General features: G+C 36.0%; 1 protein-coding gene across 2 annotated transcripts in view; it reads left to right on the top strand.

The window, feature by feature from the left end:
* SV2C (synaptic vesicle glycoprotein 2C) overlaps positions 1-23,672 on the top strand; it is a 109,354-nt gene that overhangs the window by 60,597 nt on the left and 25,085 nt on the right. For both annotated transcript variants that reach the window (XM_072922576.1, XM_072922577.1), the window contains one exon: positions 3,549-3,700. In XM_072922576.1, the coding sequence (XP_072778677.1) occupies positions 3,549-3,700 (152 nt within the window). The remainder of the gene's footprint in view (positions 1-3,548; positions 3,701-23,672) is intronic.

The raw sequence follows: 23,672 nt of genomic DNA, 5'->3' as shown, positions 1-23,672 counted from the left end.
CATTTTTACAAGAATTCTCTTGCTATTAATAGCACACGGGCCATTTTTGTACCTGCAAGAAAACTTGCTTATTATTCATAGTCCAAGAAACATTTGTATTTAAAAATGGGTACAATGATCAACAGAGCTTAGTCGTTAGTGTGATGCAGTTTTCTAGGTCTTTATCCAGCAGTTCTCAAAGAAGAGGTTGATCTGTTTGCTCACCATTAAATACTTTGCCAGTCTAACGGCAGTTCTGAAAGGAAAACAATAGAGATATTTTTCAATGAGACTTATGGTACTGGGGTAGAAAACTGTTAAGAAGAACTGTTATGTGCAATTGAATGGAAGGACAAGGAGTGATGTGCTCTTTCTAAATCTCTGAATCTGTGTTTTGAGCTCTATGACTTCTTAACAAATAGCAAATAACAAAGTGACAACTTGCAAATGCTTTCTCACACAGACACTACCTATTTTTAGTCTGGATGTTGCTCAAGTTTGAAAGGGAAGACATGGTATTTCAGAAGAACACCATCCTACCTTGTATATTTAGTATTCTGTAAGGGATTTTTGTCTTAATTATCTCTATCTTCCGTGTATGCTTTTGCATTTCAAGCCCCTTTGGCTAGTGAATCTACAAATAAACAATAGCTTCTATCTGAAGCCAGAGGTTTCTGAATGCCTCACAAATGTGTTTTCATCCCAGCTGTCACACTGTGCAGTTGCTAAAATCTGTTGTGACAAATCACAGCTCTGAAGGTAGATTAGCAGACATTTATCATCTTTGTTTGTAACAAAGAAAATGCAAATGTATCTTAGCTTATTGTTTGTTTCACTGAATCCCACTCTCCTAAGGTGCACCCCTTAAATCTCCATTTGGTTTCACCTTTCTCAGAATTGCACAGAACAAACATGAACTGAGAGTATACATAAATACGCATTCTCTCTTGCTCTGTCTATTTCTGATGGGGTTTATTACATAAGTTGAAGAATAACTGAGAAGATCATTATTTGTCATTCTTTTGATTGATATTCATGCTATTCTCCCACATATAAACAGTATGTGCAGTAGCAAAAGGGTCCTGATATTTTCTTAGTGTTGTTCTTGCATATATTCCTACATATTTACGAAAAAAAATTAAGGCTGAAAGCATGCATCCTTCTATTTTACATGAAAATTCTGATTCTTACTGAGTGAGATAATTATTTCATGATTTTGGGCCAAGCTCAATGGAGTTTTGCCTCCTGTTGGTATTAGGCTGTGCCTCATTACAGAATGTGTTATTCAGGAGACAGATATCACTCATGATCATTAGGGTTAGGGTCAGGTCAGTGGGTTTTTTAATCTTCTAAAAAATATTCAGACTCCATACAATTTATCTGTATATATATAAGATATAAAAAAAAAGTACTTAGTTTTTGTACATACTAACAAGATACATAATTTTTGTGACCCCTAAGGAAGTAGTGCAGGGACTTCTCTCTGTTATCTATGAGTAATATGTTTACATCCACTTACTTGGTTAGGATAATGAAGAGACAACAGAAATGAATAAGTGATGAGATATGAAAGCTTCAGCTTGTTTGAATAATTTATGTTTAAGAAAGTTAAACTCCTTCCCATTTTTAGAATGAATGTTCTTCTCAAGTCAAACCCACAGTTTTCACGGGCTTTCCATCTGCACAGGCAGACATATCAAGAGAAGAATATAGTTTTACATATCAAATTGTTTTCTACAAGTGATGATGAGCCATATAATTTACAAACACAGTAACAATAAACAGCCCACCATACCAGAAGCAAAGTTAACATTGTATCCTGTGGGAAAATAGCATTTGCATTTCCCTTAAAACAAAAGATGAAGTCTTCCTACTGAAAAATTAGTAGCAGTTCTGCTTTTAATTTTACTTGAAATTCACTCCTGTGCATGCCACCATGCATTTCACAAAGTGTTGGTGGGCAACAAGGAGGCAGTTGCTTTCAAACTTTCAATACAAAAATGTTGAGAATCAAATTCTGTTCCTTCCCTATAAATACGGAAGGACTCACCTGGAGGCACTGAATTATTAAGGGTTATTATAATACCAGCAGTATTTCAGAGAAGACAAGGCTTCAGGATATCCTAATTGGACCCTCCAGTACCTGAAGGGATCCTGTAAGAAAAATTGAGAGAGACTTTTTACAATAGCGTATCGTGATAGAACAAGGGGAATGGCTTCAAACTGAAAGAAGACAGGTTTAAATTAGATATTAAGAAGAAATTCTTACCTGTGAAGATGGTGAGGCACTGGAACAGGTAACTGAAGAATGTCATGCCATCCATGGCAGTGTTCAAGGCCAGATTGGATGGATCTGTGAGAAGTCTGGTCTAGTGAAGATGTCTCTGTCCATATCAGTTATCAACTGAACTTTCAGGTCCCTTCGAACCTAAAGCATTCTATGACTCTATGAAGAAATGTACAAAGGAAAAGAGAAAACAGAGAACAAGCTGTAAACAAGCATAAACAAGTGTAACAGCCAACCCTGTACTTCATAACAGTACATAAAGATATATTAAAATAAACAATATGGCTATGGCACTGAATTTTCATAGTGGTGAAATATCATTTCTGTATTCATTTTTCCCTTATTAATATCTCTTTAAAACTGTTTTAAGGTTTGCTGTTTGCTTCCAGTTTGGCAGCTCCCAGATGGTATATAAATATGCATTTATCTTTGAAATTCACTTAAAAATTCAAACCATGACATATATGCTTTTAAGTATGTCACCTGAAGGTATTTTCTTCACTGGAAAAAATAAAATCCACAAGCACTTGTCCTGATGTAGAACATTTGACAGCTTCCATACGTAGTGAACAGGTAAAGATAGTAAAAGATGACTTGAAAACTGATACCAAAAGTGATACATATTTTGAGTTACTTTAAATTTTATAAAACCAAGTTGAAGCTTCTTTTTTTTTTTTTTTTTTTTACCTTCAGACAACATTTGTTTTACCATGAGAAAAAAATGAATATTATATGAATGCATATGCTTTTCATAAAAAATTAAGTAAAAAGCCAGCATGGGCTTAGGTATTCATGTAGCCCACCTGAGCAGAATATGTTTTGAATTGTGTGTAAAATAAACCTATTGACATTTAGTTGCTTCTTGGTTACCTAAATCATGGGAGGTAAGACTTAGAGAAATACATATTACACTTTGGGAAAATGATTAGTATTTTTCCATTAGAAGCAATGTATTTTGACACTTGACAGTAGATTGTCATGATTTTGTAATGATTGAAGTCAAGATTTCACACTGGTCCAGTGACTGACACATTGACAATTACCTTGAAACATTGAATGAAATAAATAGTACATAGAATTTTCAAGGAAATATTTGCCAAAAAAATTCATCCAAACTGATGAACGTTTTCTCTAGAGTTGCCCAATATATAGTGCAATTTGAGAAAAAACACTTGCTAGAGAAGCTGCTTGTATTTGAAGTTTTTGATGACCGCTGCTATGGGCTTGTTCAAACTTTAGCTGTTACTCTATTGCTTAGTCTATGACCTGTATCTCCTTTTAGGATCGGTGGAGCCATGCCAACAGTCTTCTCCTATTTTTCGGAAGTGCTTGCTCGGGAGAAACGAGGTGAACACCTGAGCTGGCTCTGCATGTTTTGGATGATTGGTGGCATCTACGCTTCTGCAATGGCTTGGGCAATAATTCCTCATTATGGTAAGAAAAACCATAGAAGAAAGAAAAATCTCCTTGTGATTTGGAAGTATTCCAGTATGAAAGTAAAGAGCTTGAAGCTTGATAGCTTAAAGAAGAGTCTTCATGTCTGTTTTTGAACTACTGACCTAACTGATAAAAAGAAATTGATTCCTTTTGGAGGATATAGTGGGAATAGGTTGTATGTCAAATAATAAATAATTTATTACAAGATGCAAAATTTCACTAATATCCATATTTAGTTAATTTTTTTAAATTACTGAAAACCTGTACACATGAAAATTTAATTGGTGTCATTGTTAAATATGGAGAAAAGAAAGTAAGAAAGAACTTTCTTAATGTTTGCAGTGCTGAAATCTGAAATTAGTCTGAAAATAAAGCTGTACTGAATGTTTCTTAGTATTTTTAGTGGTGTGAAAACAGATAAATGGAACACAGTGCATTTAAATGCCGTAGGGATTTAATGAGGGCAATGGCTGAAGTTATACTCACATAAAATATAAGCAACTTTGTCAAAGAGCTCTTAAATTGCCCTGACATAGTTAAACATAATATAGAGGTATAGATTCAATTCTTTGTCTCTTGTGCTTGCATTTTACAAGAGTTAAGTGCTCTCAGGTCTCTGGGGTTGCTCAGACTGCTCAGGGGTTCTTAAAAATCAGCTTCTTAAGCAGTTCTCTCTGGCAGGCCTCAAGTGAAGTAAAGCAGTACTGTGAGCTGTCATCCAAAGCAGCTTCCTTTAGCCAAGCAATGAGGTTTATCAAAGCTATATTGTGAAGGTTTGCTTGAAGTGATGGGAACATTTAGCAAGTGATAATGTCCAGAAATAAATTGTAATAATGCAGACTAATCAAATACCTAAACTGTTGCATTGAAATTATTTTATGGTCCAGTACACCAAACCTGAATTTTTGCCTTCAGCCTTGCCTTTTGACTTGAAACTGCTGGAAGCAAAGAGAGGAATTTGTGCTGACAAGGCACAATATTGATTTTTTTTTTCTCAAAGTAGTAAATTGCTCTGGATGCCAAGTACTTTTTTTTCTCTCTTATGGACTTTTATTTTCTTTATCTTTCAGTGGAAAATGCAAACATTATGACAGACTGCTTTACATAGGTTGTCTAATTTAATGTAAATTTTATCAACAATTTTATATCCTTTACTGCGGTGCTTTTAGAACATCACATGATAGTATATTTTAATATAGTACACTTACTCCAAACCAGCTTCACTACAGGGAAAACATTTCTTCTTTGTTTAGCTGTGGAAGAATATCAGCAACAAAAAGGAGTGCTGCACTGTGTTTTTTTGTTCTTGTTTTTGTTGTTGCTTTTTTCACCTACAAAATTATTTGTTAAATATTATAAGACAAGAGAAAGTGAAAAACAATTTCAAACCATAGTATGCTTTAGTGCTAGACATACAAATCACTACTTCAGTTTATTAAGATAAGTTAAAATTATCAAAAAGGGGCCAGAAAAATCAAGCTATCAAAAGAATACTTTTTCGGAGTAAAAGAAGTAAGTTTGTACATCATTTTGGCAGAATTAAACAGAACATATTTATGGGTTTTGATGAGGTCTTCAAATGCCTTTACTTTTTTGTTATGTTTGAAGTCTAAAACCTAGTCTTAGTTCCTAGTACTAGTGTGAAATCTCTCCAGTTCAGATAAACTCTTTTATAATGCTGTGCCAAGCTCTCAGACGTTACCAAGGGCTCCCAGGGCAAACCCTGCTCCAGCCTTTGAGGAGTGTGGTCACACATTGCTGTCCCCACCCAGAAACATTCCAGGTCAAGAAAATTCCATTTGTATCACATGCAATTACAGGGAGGCTCTTACAGTATTTTCTCTTTTACTATTTCTAAATTATTTCTACATAGATTTATTTTACCAGAATTAAGCAGAGAGAGAGATTTTCCTCCAAATCCCTTTCTGTACTTCTCATCATTCACATTTCAGTGACCAGGAAGCAAAACATAATTATAAACTACCCACCCACTTTTAAACTGCATTTTTATTTGTGCATGGGTATTTCTGTGTTCTCTGCTTCTCACTTGAGGACCTGACGATGTTTGGTTTTCTCAGTGGGACTCAAAAGTTACTCAATAGCAGTGAATGAAGCTCCATCTGTAAAAAAAGCAATTAATGTCATTGAGCATGGTGGAATTATCCTTTTATTAATATAAAGATATCAGGCCAACACAGTAGAATGCTTCTGAATATTCTTGTCTTCCCTTGTTTACCAATGTATTCCTTTTATTTGTATTCCTTCTCATACAAGCCACTTTGAAAAAGTCCTAGATTCGTAAGTATATATTATCTAGCCCAAAGCAGATAGTGAAGCTATGTATGCATGTTTGCCCTTTGAACACTTAGCTATATCCGTCTGGGAGAAAACACAGATTACTCTCTGTATGTAACAGTTTATCTCTGTTGTTGTCCAAGCAGCATAGCAGAATCTGAAACAGGAGCAATGCCCTGGAACACAAAATAAAGTGCTGGTAACTGTTGTTTTGACATCAGCATGTTGTTAAATGAGGGATAAGTGTGATGCAGTGATGCAGACACCACATATGGAAAGGTTAATATCATCTGTAAGATGAGCATCTCTGTATCAAGGTTTTTTGATTTATATATCTGTTGGCCAATGTTTAAAAACTGAGTTTGTGTAGACTTGTTCAAGGTCTCCTAAACTGGAGCTCAGGCTGTGAAGGAGAAGAAACATCAGCAGAGAAATGCTTCTAATTGCAACTAATTTTAAAAGTCCCAGATTAGACTGCTAAAAAGAAATTCCTCTCTACAGTGCTCATATCAGGCTAGATAGGAGAAATAACAATCATTCTGTAAATACTTCTGCAAGTGCAATTTTAATTTTAGCATCCTGTTTCAAGGTAGAGTAGTTCAAAGATGTCAAAAACTTCATGTAAAACTGTGTATTACAATAGCATTCAAAAATGTTTGATTTTCAAATAGTGAAGATTCCTAAGAAAGATAATTTTTAGTTTAAAACCCAGATACTGATACCTTACAAAATTTTCACACCAAATTTATTTTTTAGTTTGAGAATAGGAATTAAAACAAATTATGAAAATTGTTTTATCAGTTATTAAAAAAGAAAAAAAATCTGTGCCATGATTGCAAATATCTGTCTCAATTTTTGTCGTAACATATCTCCAAACTAAGCATCAAGGGAAGCTAGATAAGGATTTCAGTGTCCTTAGCCTATCAGTTTTGATAATCTGTCTAATTTAGTGTGTTTTGCCTGTAAGAGTCATACAAGCCTTTTCTGGCTTTATGGACTAAAGGGAAATATTTTGAAATTTGCAACATTCCCTAGCGTATTTTACTTAGTCATAAAAAATATTGACCTCATTGGTTCTTAAATCTTATTCTTGAACAAGGAGTTCTTGACCAAAAAGAAATTAGATTGCAAGGCAGAGAACAGGATAGTGCAGGTATCCAGGCTGTTACAGCATAAGCTGCAAGTGGAACCTGAAGCTTTTTCCAGACTCTCACACCTCATTTCTGGTATTAACCATAGAAGAGATGAGATAGCCATGTCAAATTACAGTAGTGAACAAATCTCCACTGTATGGCCAGAGACAGAGACTTTACCTCATAAGCATGCATAAGATTCCAATTCAATTAGGCTCCATTATTCCCTAAACCACTTCAAATTTAATAATACAGAATCAAGGAAATAAGAAAATTACTTCTTTCTAACACATTCAGTACAAATCAGATGTAAGTTTAAACATTCTTTCAGAACAGTGTAATCACATTGCAATGACAGACCTTCACCTAAAGTATTCATTTTTCATCACTTTTTTCCTACTAAATTGAGGACCACTTACTGGTGTTCATAAGAGAGGTATTTAGCACTATTCAGGAAACAAACTTGGAGTAAAAAAGTGTGGAATAAGAAGTCTAAGGAAATGGCATTCCATTTCAGAAGTGAAGATTTCCTGCCTAGGCGTAATGTGTCTCTCTGGTTGTTAAGTGGGAATGTATTAAGATGCTCTCTATTCCAGCAGTTTTCTATTTCATCAGCAAACAACTGGTGCTCTATTCTGTGACTAAAAGTCACAGTTACAAATTATGAACTTGTCACTAGTCACAAATTATATTTCTTCTTCAGTCATTAGAGTTTTACTAGGAAAAGCTATTTTTTTCTGAATGTGGCTTTTTGAGAGAGGAAGTTCTTTACAGTAACAGAACTTAAAAATACAGACATAGAAGTGTCGAAATAATGCACTCACTCTTGACTTGCAAAGCACTGTATTTAAAATATTAACAATAACTTATGTTTTGAGAATTTTAAATTATGTCTTCTATTGAAAATTTTTGTATTCATTTCCTGGTCTATAAAATATATCCACTTCTATTATCTCTGAAGGTTTTTGCTTTTTACTTTTCTCCTGTCAATATGATTAAATGAGTTTAAAAGGCAGAAACGGGGACTTAATTTAGACAGGATAGAATATAAGTTTTAAATACAGTTATTATATAGTACTAATATGAACTGGCAAATATACTTACAGAATCTTCATTCACTGGATGTTGTCAAGGGCACATGAAACTACAGACTGTCCGTAACAGTTTAGAAGTGTGCTGAATTCACTTGACCTACCAAAGGAGACCTGTCGACTGTTCTTAATTCTACTTTCCATAACTAGATAAGTCTTCTTTTAGGCCCAGGAGTCCATAATGGCTTGTATCTGAGTGTAAATCTGAGGACAATGGACCAATCTGTTTTTCTTTTCAGTAAGAACTGGCTTGCAAATTGGCCTGAAAAATATTTCTCAGTTTGTAGCGGAAGATTGTGTGGTAAAGCAATTAAATTCATCTGAATTTACTCTATTGGCAATGAAAGTGATACTTTTATCACCCTTTATCATGGTGGCTTGAGAACATCTTTTTTTGCACTTTCCATGTCTTGTTTGCTCAATTTTTGTGTCATCCAACTGAAGATAAAAAAGATAAACTTCCTTCTGAACGAAGGCATCATGAGCTGTATTGCAGTAAAACAGGCAAGGCAGCAGAGCTGCATGCAGCAGCTATGCAGGTGAGGAGACAGGTACTGGCTCACCCTGCAACTCACAGCATGCAAAGCATCAGGTAGTGTTAATGGAGGAATTAACCTCTCAGCCTGCTGCAGATTTAGCAGCAGATCGACTAAAATTGTTGCACAGCAATTAAAAATAGAAAACCTTTTAACTCCCTTATTATATCTGGGTTTTTGTTGGGCTAAAGGGTTTCTCAGTCTCACACAGCAGCAGTGGTATTAGGTTAAAAATTCCTACAGTATTGCTATGTACTATCTGTGGGTTAGAGGCTTAGGGCACAGCAAGTACTTGTGCTTGATGAGCAATAAAAGCTGAAGGATCTTAGGAACCATCCATCTTTGAGCACTTCTGGTGAGTAGACCTGGATCTTTTTGAGTGGTAGGAGGTGTTAAGTATGGATTTACAGATATTGATCTGATATTTCTGTCAAGGGATGGTAATACAGATAATGAAAAATATTTTATAATGGTCTGTTAGTTAAGCATCTGAATGAAACTGCCATGAAGGAAGCAAAACCTCAGGCACTGAAATTCCTGTTGCAGGGGCCTTTGTGGATTCTGGTTTAAAGCAAGTTGATACATGGATGCCTCTCAAAGTTCCCTCACCCTTGTTCTATTAAACAGATATTTTTCCTTCACTTTGTGTTGGGGTAGACTAGAAAATAACAAATAAAAAAAAAACTCTAGAGTTTTTTAAAAAAATAGAAAAAGAAGGAAAACGGAATACTCCCAGCACATGTAGGAAAATGCATGTCTATCGAATTATTCTGGCTGGTAGCTCCAGATGGAAGACAGAAAGCTTCTTGGCCAAATAACCCTGCACTGGTAGAAAAATAAATTTGTGAGGTGGTCCTTATTTAATTTTTAAAATTCATGATTCTCAGTTTTAAAAATCTCTGACTCCTTAATATTGCTATTCTTTCCTATTGTTTTCTTCAAACATGTCTTTTAAAATCTTCCTTTTCATGGTAGTTCAGAACAAATTAATGCCATAGCAACAGCTGTTTGGGAAAAAGCTGAACTTCTATTTTCTATTATATGGTAGTTTCTATTTTTGAAGAAGGTATCTGAATTCCATCAGTTATCCAGTACAAAGAGAAATGCCAAAGAAGACGGCCTGGGGAAGAGAACCATGAGTTTTTCTCAGCTGTAAAAAGCCCACTAATATATCAAGAAGTCTGCAGAATTTGAGATCAATATATTGTCCTTTTTTTAAGACTTGGAGGAAATATGTGAGCCAAAATTTAAAACCAAGTACAAATCTTCAAATTTGCCTCATACAATTTCCTTTCTGATACATCTTCTGTCTTCAGAATCAGCCTTCACAAATGAAAAAATACCATTTAGGGTTTAAAGAAGTTAGAGCTTTGTTAAGGTTGAATCTGCATTTGCTATGAGACTGTGTATAAATTGCATCCTATAAATCAAATACAACTGCAGGAAAGCAGTTGATCATAAACTAACAGAAAAATCAGACCTATAGTGCATATATATTAGACTAGACCCACTCATCATGTTACCCAGTAAATGCTGTATAAATGGAATAGATCAGACATAAAGGCAATGTACAAGGCACTTTCAATGTTAACTTGAGTTACCAACTTCTACTTGCAAATTGTTCCTCATTTGAAATAATCCTATTAAATTATATTACACTGAATGTGTACTTAAAAAAAATCTTCATCTTTAGGAACAACAATAATGACAGAGTACAGCAGAGTTTAGAACAGCTACTTATGCAAATCTCCCTTAGCAAAACAAACCACTTTATCAGGTTTTTTTTATTTTCTGTGCGCTAATGCAGGGTTTGATATGGTCATTTCAATGTTTATATTTGCAAGCCCTAGAAGTTTAAGTAGCTTTTAGCACATCTACTTAATGAGCACTAAAGATGTTCATTAGTGAGCTTCAAATATAACCTTTTCCTTGTCACTTCAGGCTGAGGGCAAAAATTTGTTTAGTAAGAGGTTGAGTAAAAATCTAACAAATTGTTTTATGAGCAAAGAAGATAGGAGGCTCAGTTTTCTAGGGGGTTCTGTCAATCACCTTTTGATCCTGGTGAATTCCCTTCTGCCCTCTCTTCCTGAATGTTGCTTACAATGCATCACAACAGTCCTTTTAGTTTGTCCCTGCTTTTTCTAGATCTCTTTCTGCTATAGTCTCTACAGTTCCCCCTTCTTTCCCCCAGAACTCTATAAGAAACATTCAGAAACCCACACTCTCACCATGCTCCCTGCTGCAATACAGCCCTGCTCTGGCCTGGCTGCTCTCAGGTAGAAAGCAACTCGTTTTGACCTGGGTCAGACCAGTGCCAAAGCCAATGGACTGGGTGGCTATGCTTCATTCCCCATCCCCACGTAGGCTCCAGCATCCAGGAGGGACCACTGATATCTCCTGCTTTTTCCTTCATCTTCAGCTGAACTCTTTCTTCTCTGCCTGGACAGTATATTTCACAAGGTTTTGGAGAATGTGGCTTATCTTTGGGACTATTACTTCCTTGACATTTGATTGAAGTAGGTTAATGGCTTTAAAGAATGCTGGTGGAGGAACTGACAGACGGTAAACAGACTGTTGCCATAAACATCATTGTTCAATACCATAAACATAATTTTCTACAGAAACTGTAGCAATGGTCAGTCATTCTTATGACAATGAAATTGTCAACTTCTGAGCCTCACTCTTAATGAAATTTCAGTTTCCCACAGTAAATTGGCCTTGAGTATAATTTAAGGAAAATTACATCCAGGTTAATAAAACTGCCTTACAAACCTGTTCAGACTGACCAGCTGAAGTACCTGCAGTGTCAGACATTAACCTTGCTCTTTATGTCTAGAAAAAAGGAAAATGCTAATCTGATAAGATTTCTTTATTAATATTTTTAAAGTTAAATCACAAAAATACCTATGTTCAATTTTGCAACTGTTCTACAAAAGATAAAAAATCACAAGATAAAGCATATACGAAAATGCATTAGTTTCCTCTGGAACATAATATGGCAATATGAATTTGTCAGTCATACTTCCATATGATTTCTGTGGCTTGTAAAGCTATCTGCTTTGAAGAACTTGGTGATTATCCTTTTAGAAACAGTTTCTTTTCACTTTAATAATATATTCTTTCTAGGGCTTGCATATATGTGCCTGGCTCTCAGCAGCCATGGGGTGGAGGTTCCCTGGCCGGCTGTCCCGGGTGGCTGCAGGGCAGACACTGAGCGGCCGCCCCGAGTCTCTGCTGACACTGCCACGGGTGGGGAGCGCAGCGGAGCGCAGAGCACGGGGAAACTGAGGCAGAGGAATAGGGGAAGGACACTTTTCTGCATCTCCAAAGACTCAATCTCGAAGGGGGGCAGAGTGAGTGACAAGTCTGAACCTGAAGGAGCTACTTTTAAGGGATGGGGGAACAAGGGGAGGACACAACCTCTGATCAGTAAGAAAGCATTAGGGGAGGGGTGCAGGGTCAGGGCTCCCCAGCAGAAGCCAACATGGAGAGGGAGCAAACCCCACAATCCAATCCTGCTTCGAGGAAGGGATGAAGGACAGGGAACGCTCCAGAACCAAAGGATGTGCTATCTTTGACAGACAGGGGTGAGACAAGGGGACAAGGGAGGTATACAGGTGGATTGACATACATTTTGGTGGGGAGAACTGTGGTAAACAACTCAGGACTGAACTAGTAGGGAAACCAAATGGGGACCGAGAATGAACCTCTACAAACTTATATCAACATACTACAGAAGAACAAACTGTAAAATAAGAGACTACCACACATTGGAATATAATTTTTCAATTTGCAGTCCAGTTGCCTTTGAAATAAAATTAACAAAATCAATTGCAAGTGACATTGGATTTTTTTTCAGGAAGTTTGTTCATACTTCTCCTCAAAGGAGAATATCTTATGTTACTTTTGAAAATCATGCCTACTTTTAGTGAAAGTAATTCCATTGAGGCCTATTCAAATATCCATGCTTACTAGTGTATCTGACTATATTCTTTCTGCTCATACTCTTAGGTGAGGAACATGTTCAAAAATATGGCAAAACCAGATCTACCTCCCTTACAGGGTTTGTGCACTTCATATTTCCAATACAGCTCTGTTTTTACATCTTACAAAGATGTTAGCAGAAAACAGTACAAAATGAACAGTGATGGGCATTAAGATTTCATAGTGAGGGCTCTATGCTGAGGTTTCCATTCCAAATTTCCTCAGCTTTAGTGCTGGGCAAGGTGAAGAAATGCTTCTTTCTACTACTCACTGTTCCTCCCTTGCTGTTTGAGTTGGTATTGTTTTCTTTTCAGTATTGGGACAATTTGATTTCAGGCATTGAAAGTTTTGGTCCCCCTCTTAGTTGTTTCAAGAAAATGGCATTGCCATATAATAAAAAAATAAGGAATTGCAGATAAAGAGATAAAGGTAAGGCTTTTGTATAGTTTTATTTTCCCACAGAAACATTATTTAGTTCAATCTGTTACAAACATTTAATTCCTTTATGATTCTAGACTCTCTAGGAAGTCATGAAGCTGTATAAAAGAAAGAATGTAAAATAATTCTCTCTTTTCTTAATATATTGTGTTTTCATTGTTTCCTTGATAATTGCATTTCAAACACTGTGACTATCTGCTCACAGGCCAAAGCCACCTCCCACTGCCACTGTGATAGACTGAGAATTATCAGTACTGATTTGAGTGTGCAAAAAATATTTTGTTGGAAGTTTGACCAAGGTTTGAATTCAAGATTTCTGACCCATGGTTCGGAGTATGTATAGAAAGGCCCTACAGTCTGTGCTCTAAGGCCAGAAATGTGACCAGGCTTGTTCAATTGACTGCTGTTAGATTAGAAGATAATTCCTAGAATGCATGTTGGCTCTAATAATTTGATCACATAAATTACCTGCTTAGTCTATCTGTCTCTCTCACAGGGATTGGATACTGCTCCTTTTCATTTTTTTTTGGAAAGGGAAAACAAGAGGCAAGCGAAATAGCAAAAAAACAATGAAATAGTACTTTAATCACAGCACTGAAATGCTCATTCAAAATAAGATTTTTCTTGCAACACTGTTCAAACAAATAAATATAATAGTTAAATTTTGAAAGAGTTTCTTGAATTACAGAGATATTCTGTTGTTACACTGCAGCAGCACACAAAAGGTAGAATGCGTATCACTGATAAAAGACATGTCCTCTTAGTATTCTTCAAATATTGTTCCAGAATTTCAATTAATGTTTTGTTTCCATGTTAAGCTAGATAAGGAGGCCCCATTTTCTTTTCATAAGCTACTGTGTTTCATTGTCTTTTACTGATTGTCCTTTTTGATTAATTGCTTCTCTTTCCTTCTTTTCCATGAGCCAATTATTTAAATATCCTTAGTCCAGATGCACATAAATCACTGGGAGGCCTGGAACAGGACAAGAACACTTACATTTTCAATTAGTTTCCACATCTAACCGCTGCTTTTAGTAGTGTCTGCAACAACTCATTACATTACACCATTTGTAATCTCATGGCTGTGGATAGACAGTGGAGGGCACCACACAAGAATAAATAGATATCATTGTGTCTGTATTTTGTATATGAGTTGGACAACAATATGAAGAGATTTTGTTGCAGACAAGTGTTTCCTTACAGACTTCATTCATAATGATTACTGAACAGGGCATTTGACAATTTTATATTGTCTTCATATGGAAGTGGATTGTCTGCTCTCAGTTATTTACTCTTTTTGTATTCTTCGGCACTGTCCAAACAGATGGCTCAAAATTAATACAAAGCCATTTTTCAAGTCTTAAATGAAGCAGTGGAAAACTACTAAGCACACATAGGAGAATGAAGGTAAAAATTTTAACACAAATTTAAAGGTACATAGAAATTAAGTTCATACAACATTTGAAGCACATTTTAGTGGCATTTGGTTACACAGTCTTGGTGCCAACATTTGCCATGTTATTTTAAAGCCCTGACAGCAGCATCTCCTAAGATTCTGTCTCCCCGACTTCTGACATTAATTGCATCTCTTTGAACCATCATCTCTGAAAAGCTTGACATAACCTTTTCTTAGACTGACAAGCCTCTAAGTTGTGATGTTGTCAGTGTTGTGGCTGGCAGATTTTACTCTTTGTTTTGCAGATTGTGAAGAGCCTTCATTGAACAGCTGCACAGGGCCAGATCCAAGCCAGGACTTTGTAGAAATGCATGAGTACATAAATCTCTGGGGCCACTGACTCAGTCAGCCAAACAGTCAGATCAATTATGTGCCACAGTTCTTGTAATGAGATTTTCAGCTACATATTAACCCTTGCTGGCCTATTCTTATTTATTTATTTATTTATTTATTTATAGCAGAGTACTTAAAACATCATCTTTACAGTTTTAAGTATCAGTTGTAAACTTAATGTAGTTTTTGAATTGATCTTGTTCATACTGGAAAATTACATTTCAATTTTTATGCTACTTTTATCTGGGTGTCAAGCTAAGAAAGTTCAGCTACTGCTGTTTTTTGATAGCAGGGTTTTCATAAAATACTTCTAGGCCATATGGACACAAAAAAAATTAATATAAATAAACCTTTCTTCCATATTTAGCCTTAGTCAGCTATGTAGTATTCTAGAAACCCATTTGAAAGATGTCTGGTGGTCATTAAATTCAGGAAGGATATAAGCCACTGACCTATAATCATTCCAGCACTAATTTTTTTTCCCTAAATCAATGGGATTACAAAGGTATTAGGAAGATTCAAATGTATATATAAAAGAGCATCAGAGCATAAATAGAAGTATTTGCTTCTGTAGGACTGCGAATGGTGCCATATAATGTAGCTTTATATTAGGGCTTTAACTAAAATGAGAAAATTCTTTAAATCAAATTTACATGCAGAATTGTGACAAAAGCAGACATCTAAAGTAAAATGAAACTTTTGGGCTTTTGATTACATGTCACAGCTCTTTTCATCTGAACCCTGGACAAAGGTTGACTGTGTTTTTCTACACTCATTTCTAGCAGACTTGGGCAGTTTACTCAGAACAATGACTTAAGTTTTAGCTTTCATATTTTTCAGATTCTGTACTGCCTTAGTGTGCAACTCTGAACTGCATATGAGGTGTTAGCAAGTTCCTTTCATAGGGCAGTTAGACAAAACAATCCTTTTCCAACCTGAGAACCAAGAACACTGCTGCAGCTTCAGGCCTAAAATTATTTGATATCTTTTATATCAATGGCAAATTGAGAAGAGCAGTCTGGGAGGATGGGACTTCATAACCTGAACCTGTAACTGGACAATTAACCCCAATATATAAATGGATCAAAACTTATTAAAGTGTGAAAACTCATGACCAGTTGTCCATCTTGGGTCCATCTTGGGTAGAACCCCAGCCGTGCTCTTGTACTGCCCAAGGTGCATCCTTTGAAGGCCTTTTAATAAAAACCCACTTTATTCCTTTAACTCTGCCTAGCCACTGTTCCAGGTCAGCCTCTTTAACCATCAGGGCCATGAGTGCACATAAGGGAAGTTCAAAATCTTCTAGCCCGTAATGTGCATATTTACTTAATTTAAATAGCTACATAAATTTCAGTTGTATGCAATCCACTTAAGTTTCAGGAGAGATTTTGCACTGATTGGTATTTTATCAACTATGGGGTAGAGCAGAATAAAATTATTTTCAGAATGCACAAAGTAGATTATTTTAGAAACACTGATTTAACATCTAAGCAGAAGATTAGAGATTTGCCATAGCAAGCTTTCAATTTCTGTAATCATTAACCAAGAACTCTTAACAAGTGAGCATATACCCACTTCTCATATATATAATGATACTTGCATTTAGAATAAAGCCATGTTGAAGTTACTTAGGCTCAATTCCTGGTAATGGGGGTCTAAAATGATGGGACAGAGGCAAAACTCTTAATGGTGATCGAAGTCAAGATCAAGCAATGTTGTCTCAAAGTGCTTTTTCGGCAGGTTTCCAGTCCTACAGGATAGTTGCACTGCAATTGTGTTCAGAATTTCTAAGGTGCAAAATTGTATTCTGCTTGGTGCTGGGGACATTATACCGGCATGACATCTTAGTAAAGTGCATTTCCACTATTTCTTGCTTGAGAATGGAAATTTCTTAGTGGCCAAGGTAAAACAAACAGAAGTCCAAAATTGCAGACCTGTCTCCACTCCTCATCAGTGACATCCTTTGTTCTTTTCCTCTAAGTAGAATGCTTTACTCTTAGCCCTTATTTTCATGAAGAGTCATGTCCTTGTCATGTCATTGCACATGTCATGTGCAATGAATAGTTGAAGCTGGGATCAACCTAGGAAAGGCTCACAAAGTTCTGTATGGTGATCACATATCAGCCAAACACATCTCCTGGGTCAAAAGGGTATTGGATAACAACCCTAAATATCTTAGGAATGAGGTGTAGGCATAACAAGAGACTATGCAGAAGCATTGGACAAATTTGATGTGTATCAGTTTGGAGGCAAATTTAAGAGAAAACACTCTGAAATTAGTGTTTCCTCTGAAGAAAAGGGCTTTTTTTGCCAATAAGATATGAATACCAATGGGTGAAAGTGAAAAAAAAGCAAACTGTTTATTAACAAAAAGTAAACAAAAACCCCAAAAAACCAAAGGGGCACTCGCAAGGCACAGAAAAGGATTGAATAAATGCAAGACACTGAAATTTCAAAACCTTAACCCCAGCCCCCACCAGACTGTGAGTGGCTGGGAGGCAAAGATGGTGTCTCCCTCTTTGTCTCGGGGAAGGGGAGGAACAGGAGTTTGTTCAGCCACTCGGGCAGACTAGATGGGAACCCTTCTGATGTTAGCCTCTTCCTTGCAGCAGGGGAAACTGGTGGGTTTTAATGACTTTCTCATGTTGGTTCAGCTTCTCTGAGGTCTGGGGGTCATGGCAGCCCCCTCTAGTCAGCTTCTCTAAGGGACTTAAAAAAAAAAAAATAACCAGTTCAAGGGAAAAAAAAACAAAACAAAACAAAACAAAACAGAACCAAACAAATCCCCAGAACAATACTAAAGAACCAGGAAAAAACTGCTAGGAGTATTCCCAGTACACCCTCCAGGCGAAGGGAAAAAAAAAAAAAAAAAAAAAAAGGCAAACAAAAAAAACCCCACCCAAAACAAAACAAAACAAAACACAAAACAAAGTCTTGCTTCAAGCTAGCAAAACTAATCCAACAAAAAGAACAATGTAGCATCCCAGTAGAGTCTGCATGCAGCACACCTAAAGTGGAGGTTTGAACCAAATCCAGAGGAGCTCAAAGCTCCCTGGAGCCATTTAAAGCAGCAGCAGCCATTTCTGGGCATGAATTCTGAGATGATTAGGGGAAAAGGTATCATCATAAAACCAACCCAAGATGTGATGCCTGTATTTTCCTTCTCCTGTTATGGGATAATGGCTTTGCATTTCATGTCAATGTCTTTCTTTATGGATTTTGACAGTATAGTCTCTTCCAAAACTATCTGTATTTTGGCTCTTATTAATCTTATTTTTACACCTCTTCAGTGTTACTGAGGTCTTACAGCATTGAGTTAATATTTAACCTGGGTAAGTATTACTGTTCCTGTTTTATAGATAGAGATGTATCATACAAACATACAGAAAACCACAATAAAACCCTACAGATTGCCAGAAAATTGTGATATAATTGGATGATGTTATGGAGGGTGGTAGCTTGGAGATAAACTAAAGGGCATAAACATGTATGCCTCTGTGAAAGATAACTTAAGAGGCAGAGAAATCTTCCTTTTCTGTGAATTGTTTTGATGTCAGTTAATTCCTACACCTACCATTCAAGACAGAATATTTTCTGCAAATGGTCCTAAGTGAAGGGCTTTTTGTTTGTTTTTAACATGTTATTTATCTATAGAGGTGACAATTTGTTTTAGTGCTGCTTTACATTAGTTAAAATAGAATTTGTCCAGCTCGGTGAACTGTAAGTCAATGCTCTTGCTATCATGATTTCTCAGTCCTATAGAAAGGGCTGAAGAGCCAAAACAATTATGAAAATACCATACGCTGCTTGTTGTGAATGCTCTTTACTCTTTTGCCATTGTTCATTATAGCTATTGGAATAGCTACACCTTCTGAATAGTTGGGATAGTCCCCTGAGGGAGACTATATAGGGTGAATATGTAGAAAGTGTATAATGGTCAATTTAGTTTGCAAGCCCTTGCTCTCTGATTTTGTGTAACTTCTCTTCTGCCCTCTTAGACTTAATAACATATGAATAGATAATGAGTGATTTTGTCATATTCATGTCTGTTTTATTTGGTTGGCCCAGTAACCTTCCCAGTAAAGAAAATTGAAGTGCAAGGATAGCTTCCTTTGTTCATCTCAAGACACAGACATGCCATTCCCTTCAGGCCCAGTACTGGCAACAGCCTGCTTCAAGACTCTACAGGTTTTAATATTTATCTGCTAGGGAGGCAAGAGAGATTCTGATTTCATAATCATAAATAGACCATTTATTAGCCACCCGTTGCCACTTCAAGCTTCTGCCAAGATTAGATACATAATATGGCCAGACTATTGGGTACCTGCAGTTCTCTTATTAGGGATACTGCTTTAATTCTCTTATATGATTAAGTCTGTTCATCTTTTCTTCATTTTAAATATTATCTTCTTGACTGCATTGACTACTGTGAGTCACAGCATCTTAATACATCTTTATAGCCTGAAGTATGGCTATACTTCAGGGCCTAATGAAAATCAGATTTCAGACAGACCATTTCAAACCATGCACAGAAAGACTTACAAATTTCCTTTACCTTCCCTCCACATCTACTTCCATCCCAGCATTTATAAATATTCTGATTCGAAACTATTTTTTGTGGGTTCTTTTCTCTATCAGGCCTCATGCATTAACATTTCCGTGCAAGTGAAAGCCTTACTTGTCATTACTAAACCTCAAATTTTGGGCATATATTATATAATATAATTTTCTGAAGTATGAGGATACACAAACATCCTCCTTAATGAAAAGTAAAACTTCTCAGGGCAGTGCTACAACAGGTATTAGCGAACTTTAAAAAGTGGACTGTTAATGTTACTGATCAGAGGTACTACATCTGGATTACAGTGCTACATAGGAATGGATTTGATAATATTTGAGAGCAAATTATTTTCTATGCGAGATCAATTCTTCTTGCAGCTGTCCCAGTGATTGTCAGAATACAAAATACTGCCATGGGAGTGGCTGGAGACCTGATTTTCAAGGGTCTTCAGATAAATATCAATACCAGCACAGAGGAGTGACTTGTGTCTGTGCTTACAAACTCCTTCCTCTGTGAGGGAGGAAATGTGTCTTTAGAAAATGCCTTGTTCCTTCTCATCACATTTTAAGTGTTAGCAGAGCAATTCTTTGTCTAATGTGTTTGCAAAATACATCTGTTGAACACTTTTACATTCTTCTTCCATTGAACAGGTGATCCTCAAGGGCTAGTTGCATTTAGCTAGAGTCCCATGCACCTTTGTTAATTCTCTCCATCATGGCCTGCCACACTTCAGCTATTTCATTTCTAAATTCCTTCATCAGAAATTACCAGCAACTCACCTGCTGAGACTAGGTTTGTAGAGTATCTAACTCTCCATACAGGCTAAAAATAACATTGCTTTTCCTAGGTGATATTAATAATTTAATCACAGAAAAGACAGGTGTTCTGCTTTGCGCTACTGGAATTTCACAGTAATATAACACAGAAGAATTCTGAAGACATCTTTTCTGCAATTGTATAAAACCATAGTTTTCATCCAGTTTTGTAAATATGTGTAGCAGATCTTCTTCAGCTACATAACTTACCTAAACTTTTCTTTTTTTTTTTTTTTGGTGATGTTTCACCTTGTTTCTAATGAGTAGCACTAAAATGTATGGTCTCAAATCCTAGATGACATTGACAGTTAAAATTGGTAATGCCAGGGCAGAAAAAAATTAAGTGCAATAATAAGGTGCTTAAATGATGCAAGCTTCAAAATATTTCCAGTCCTCATAATTTTGCTTTAGCTTAGATTTGGGAAATACTCAACAAAACAGCCGAATTTGATAGTAAAAGTCTTCCGGTAATAGATGTAAGCTTTATTTATATTGAGTATGGTAACAGTGCCACCAAGTGACAATTTAGAGCAAGCGTGCTTCTTAGTTACCATAAATATTTCAAAGAAAAACATTGAGATTGAGGGCTAGAAAGCTGACTTCTGACCACAGGTTATGTGGTAAAACAGAAATCAAAAAAATTTATGAAGTCATGTAAATTAATTTTTGGAAGAATATGTAAAATCTGTAAATTAATGTAAGTTCATTAGTTCTCTTTTTCCCCCGTCTGTAATTTTTAAGTATGTTTCTATATCTACTCCCTCCTTTGATCTACTAAAACACAGAAATCTATGAAAAAACAGGTTTTGGCAATTTATGACACTGTCATGAAACTAATTTATCTCGTTTGTACTTGACAAAAATTGTCCAAATGCTCAGTCTTTAGCTAACCATGCCATAAAATCACAATATTTGATTGGATTTTATTTGCCAACCTTAGTGTCTTAGAAAGGTGTTCACCATTTTATTCCTCTGGGATATATAAACTGTCTATTTGCTTCCAGTATTTATACAGAGCCTATGGGCACCTATGTTTTTCATTGCCCACATTGCAGTTTAGTGTAACAGGTATGAGTTTATAGAGATCTGTGATGTTCCTTGCAACCCCTGCTGTGGAAAGTTTAGCAAATCATCCCATAAACAAGCTCTCTAGTAATATGTGTACTGCAGGAGAGGATCCTTGCGCTTGAATGTACTTACTGTTTATCAAGTGTTATAAATCCATAAAATTCATCGTAATGTGGACAGATTTCCCTCTGTATATATTTAGAAAGTCTATGACAAATTATCTTTTCTCTCCTTTGGAGCAAAAATTTTATAATATCTTTTTGATATATTAATATTATGGGGCTGATAGTATGCTGTTCTGTGAGACAAGATTTTGTTGAAAACATGCTCAGCTCATAAATCGGTGATTGGATACAGATTAGCATCTTGTACATTTTGATTTTGCTCCGCTGTGTGCTCTTGTGTTTCTGTAATCAGTAATTGCCATGTCTGTGATTCACCTGGCCGTTTCCAGCAGCCAGGAGAGCAGGAGGGTACTATTTAGCACAAAGGTGCCTGCAGTAGCTTCAGATTCAGCCATCACAGGTTTTGGGTTGCTCTACAGTACATTACTCCCAGGACGCATTTGGGACAAATGTTTTGCAATCCATAAAACATTGTGACTTGCTCCTGTTCTCAAGATTAATGACTCTTGAGTACAGCATAGCCAGGGAGCAAGGGTGAAGGTCGGCTCCAGTTTTGTGCTGTGAACTAAATGCAGCCATGTAGTGCTGCTGTGCTTTTGCTTTTTTGCCATGAATTAGGGGAGAAGGAGATTGACTTACAGCCAAGAACACAATTTTATTTACTTCCAAGACTTGCATACAAAGGGAATGAAAGCCACTTTGTGAGCTAAATTCAGAGCTGCTCTAATGGCTCCATTATCCAGATTAGCTCATGACCTGGGGAAAAAGGATGTGTTAAATATAAAAATAAATCCAAACTTGCTGTGCATTTGAAATACATGTTTGTTTTGCTGATGTAGTGCTGGTGTTGGAATAGATGGGAGGAAAAACCTCCAGAAAGCTCTGTGCAGCTCCAGCTTTTTTTCTACAAATTGTTTTTTATAATAATGACATTCCTATCCATCATTCATTCAGCAGATACATTAAATCACAAGATAAATTGCAGTAGCTAATACAGTACATAGTGAAAAAGATGGAACAAAAGCAATAAAAACTATAATGAACATTTCACTTGACATGTCCCTTGGGTATTTTGAGGAGTAAAAAAGATGTTTTGTAGGTTGTCACAATGATAGCAGAATGAACAGCGCATTTATTGATTTTAATTAAGTGTAGTATGGTTCACTTATATTAATAAATAACAACTAAAAATAAATTACCAAGAGCATTTTCCAGGACTGGCTACAGAGCACAAGATGTTGCTGTTGCTTTATAACTGGTATAAAGCCAGGTTGATTTCACTTACTGCAGAACTGCCCTTTGCATAGGTCTATCTCATAAAACATAAACTGGAGCTGTGAAAGGCAGATTGCCTAACTATACCAGTGGCTTTGTGTATTTCTGGAACAGTTTCTAGTAACAACAAAAGCCAGTATTTGGCTGATACTGAACATTCTGAAAGATGAAAACTTCCATCCTGTGCTGTCTTCCCTGCAGCACTTACAATTGCACAGATGCCAGGGATTCAAATCAACTCACTGATCAGAGCAAAAATTAGCTTCACCAAAAAGTTATTTTCAAATTCTGCACCAGGTGCTTATGTTCTAGACTTTAAATTATGTAAAATATGTAATAATTAGAATATTATTATATTATTAGAATATATTGTTGTATTATGTAATAATTAGAATATTATTCTAATTATTAGAATAAAATATGTACACAATATCCAAAGCACAGGTATGGTCTCTAATTGCTTCATTAACACACTGTAAATCTTTCTTTACTTCCTTCCCTTCACAATTTAAATGTAAAATAAACCCACATTATTTAAGACTTGAAATTCCATAAGAGCAAATGTTAACATTTCCTAAAAATCAATAAAGAGTGAATTATAATATACTTTTATGTTTGTAAATTTTAATTTCAGGGTTTATTTAGGAATAAAATTGACCATTAATTTTTAGGCATCCTTGTTTAGTTGGAAGGATATTTTGAGCAGTAAAGTATGTCCTATATGGAGTCTTACTTGAAAAAAATGACATGGGATTCCAAGAGTCAGTACTCTTACAGATTTTATCCCTTTCTCCCTGAGGTAAAGGTGACAGTGCTAAATGGCTGCAGAGCACACTGATATAATTTCAGAAACAAAGGA

This window comes from Taeniopygia guttata, chromosome Z (genome assembly GCF_048771995.1).
Source record: "Taeniopygia guttata chromosome Z, bTaeGut7.mat, whole genome shotgun sequence".
Taxonomy (NCBI): Eukaryota; Metazoa; Chordata; class Aves; order Passeriformes; family Estrildidae; genus Taeniopygia; species Taeniopygia guttata.
The sequence above is the reverse complement of the archived record's forward strand: the minus strand, read 5'-3'. Positions and strand labels throughout refer to the sequence as shown.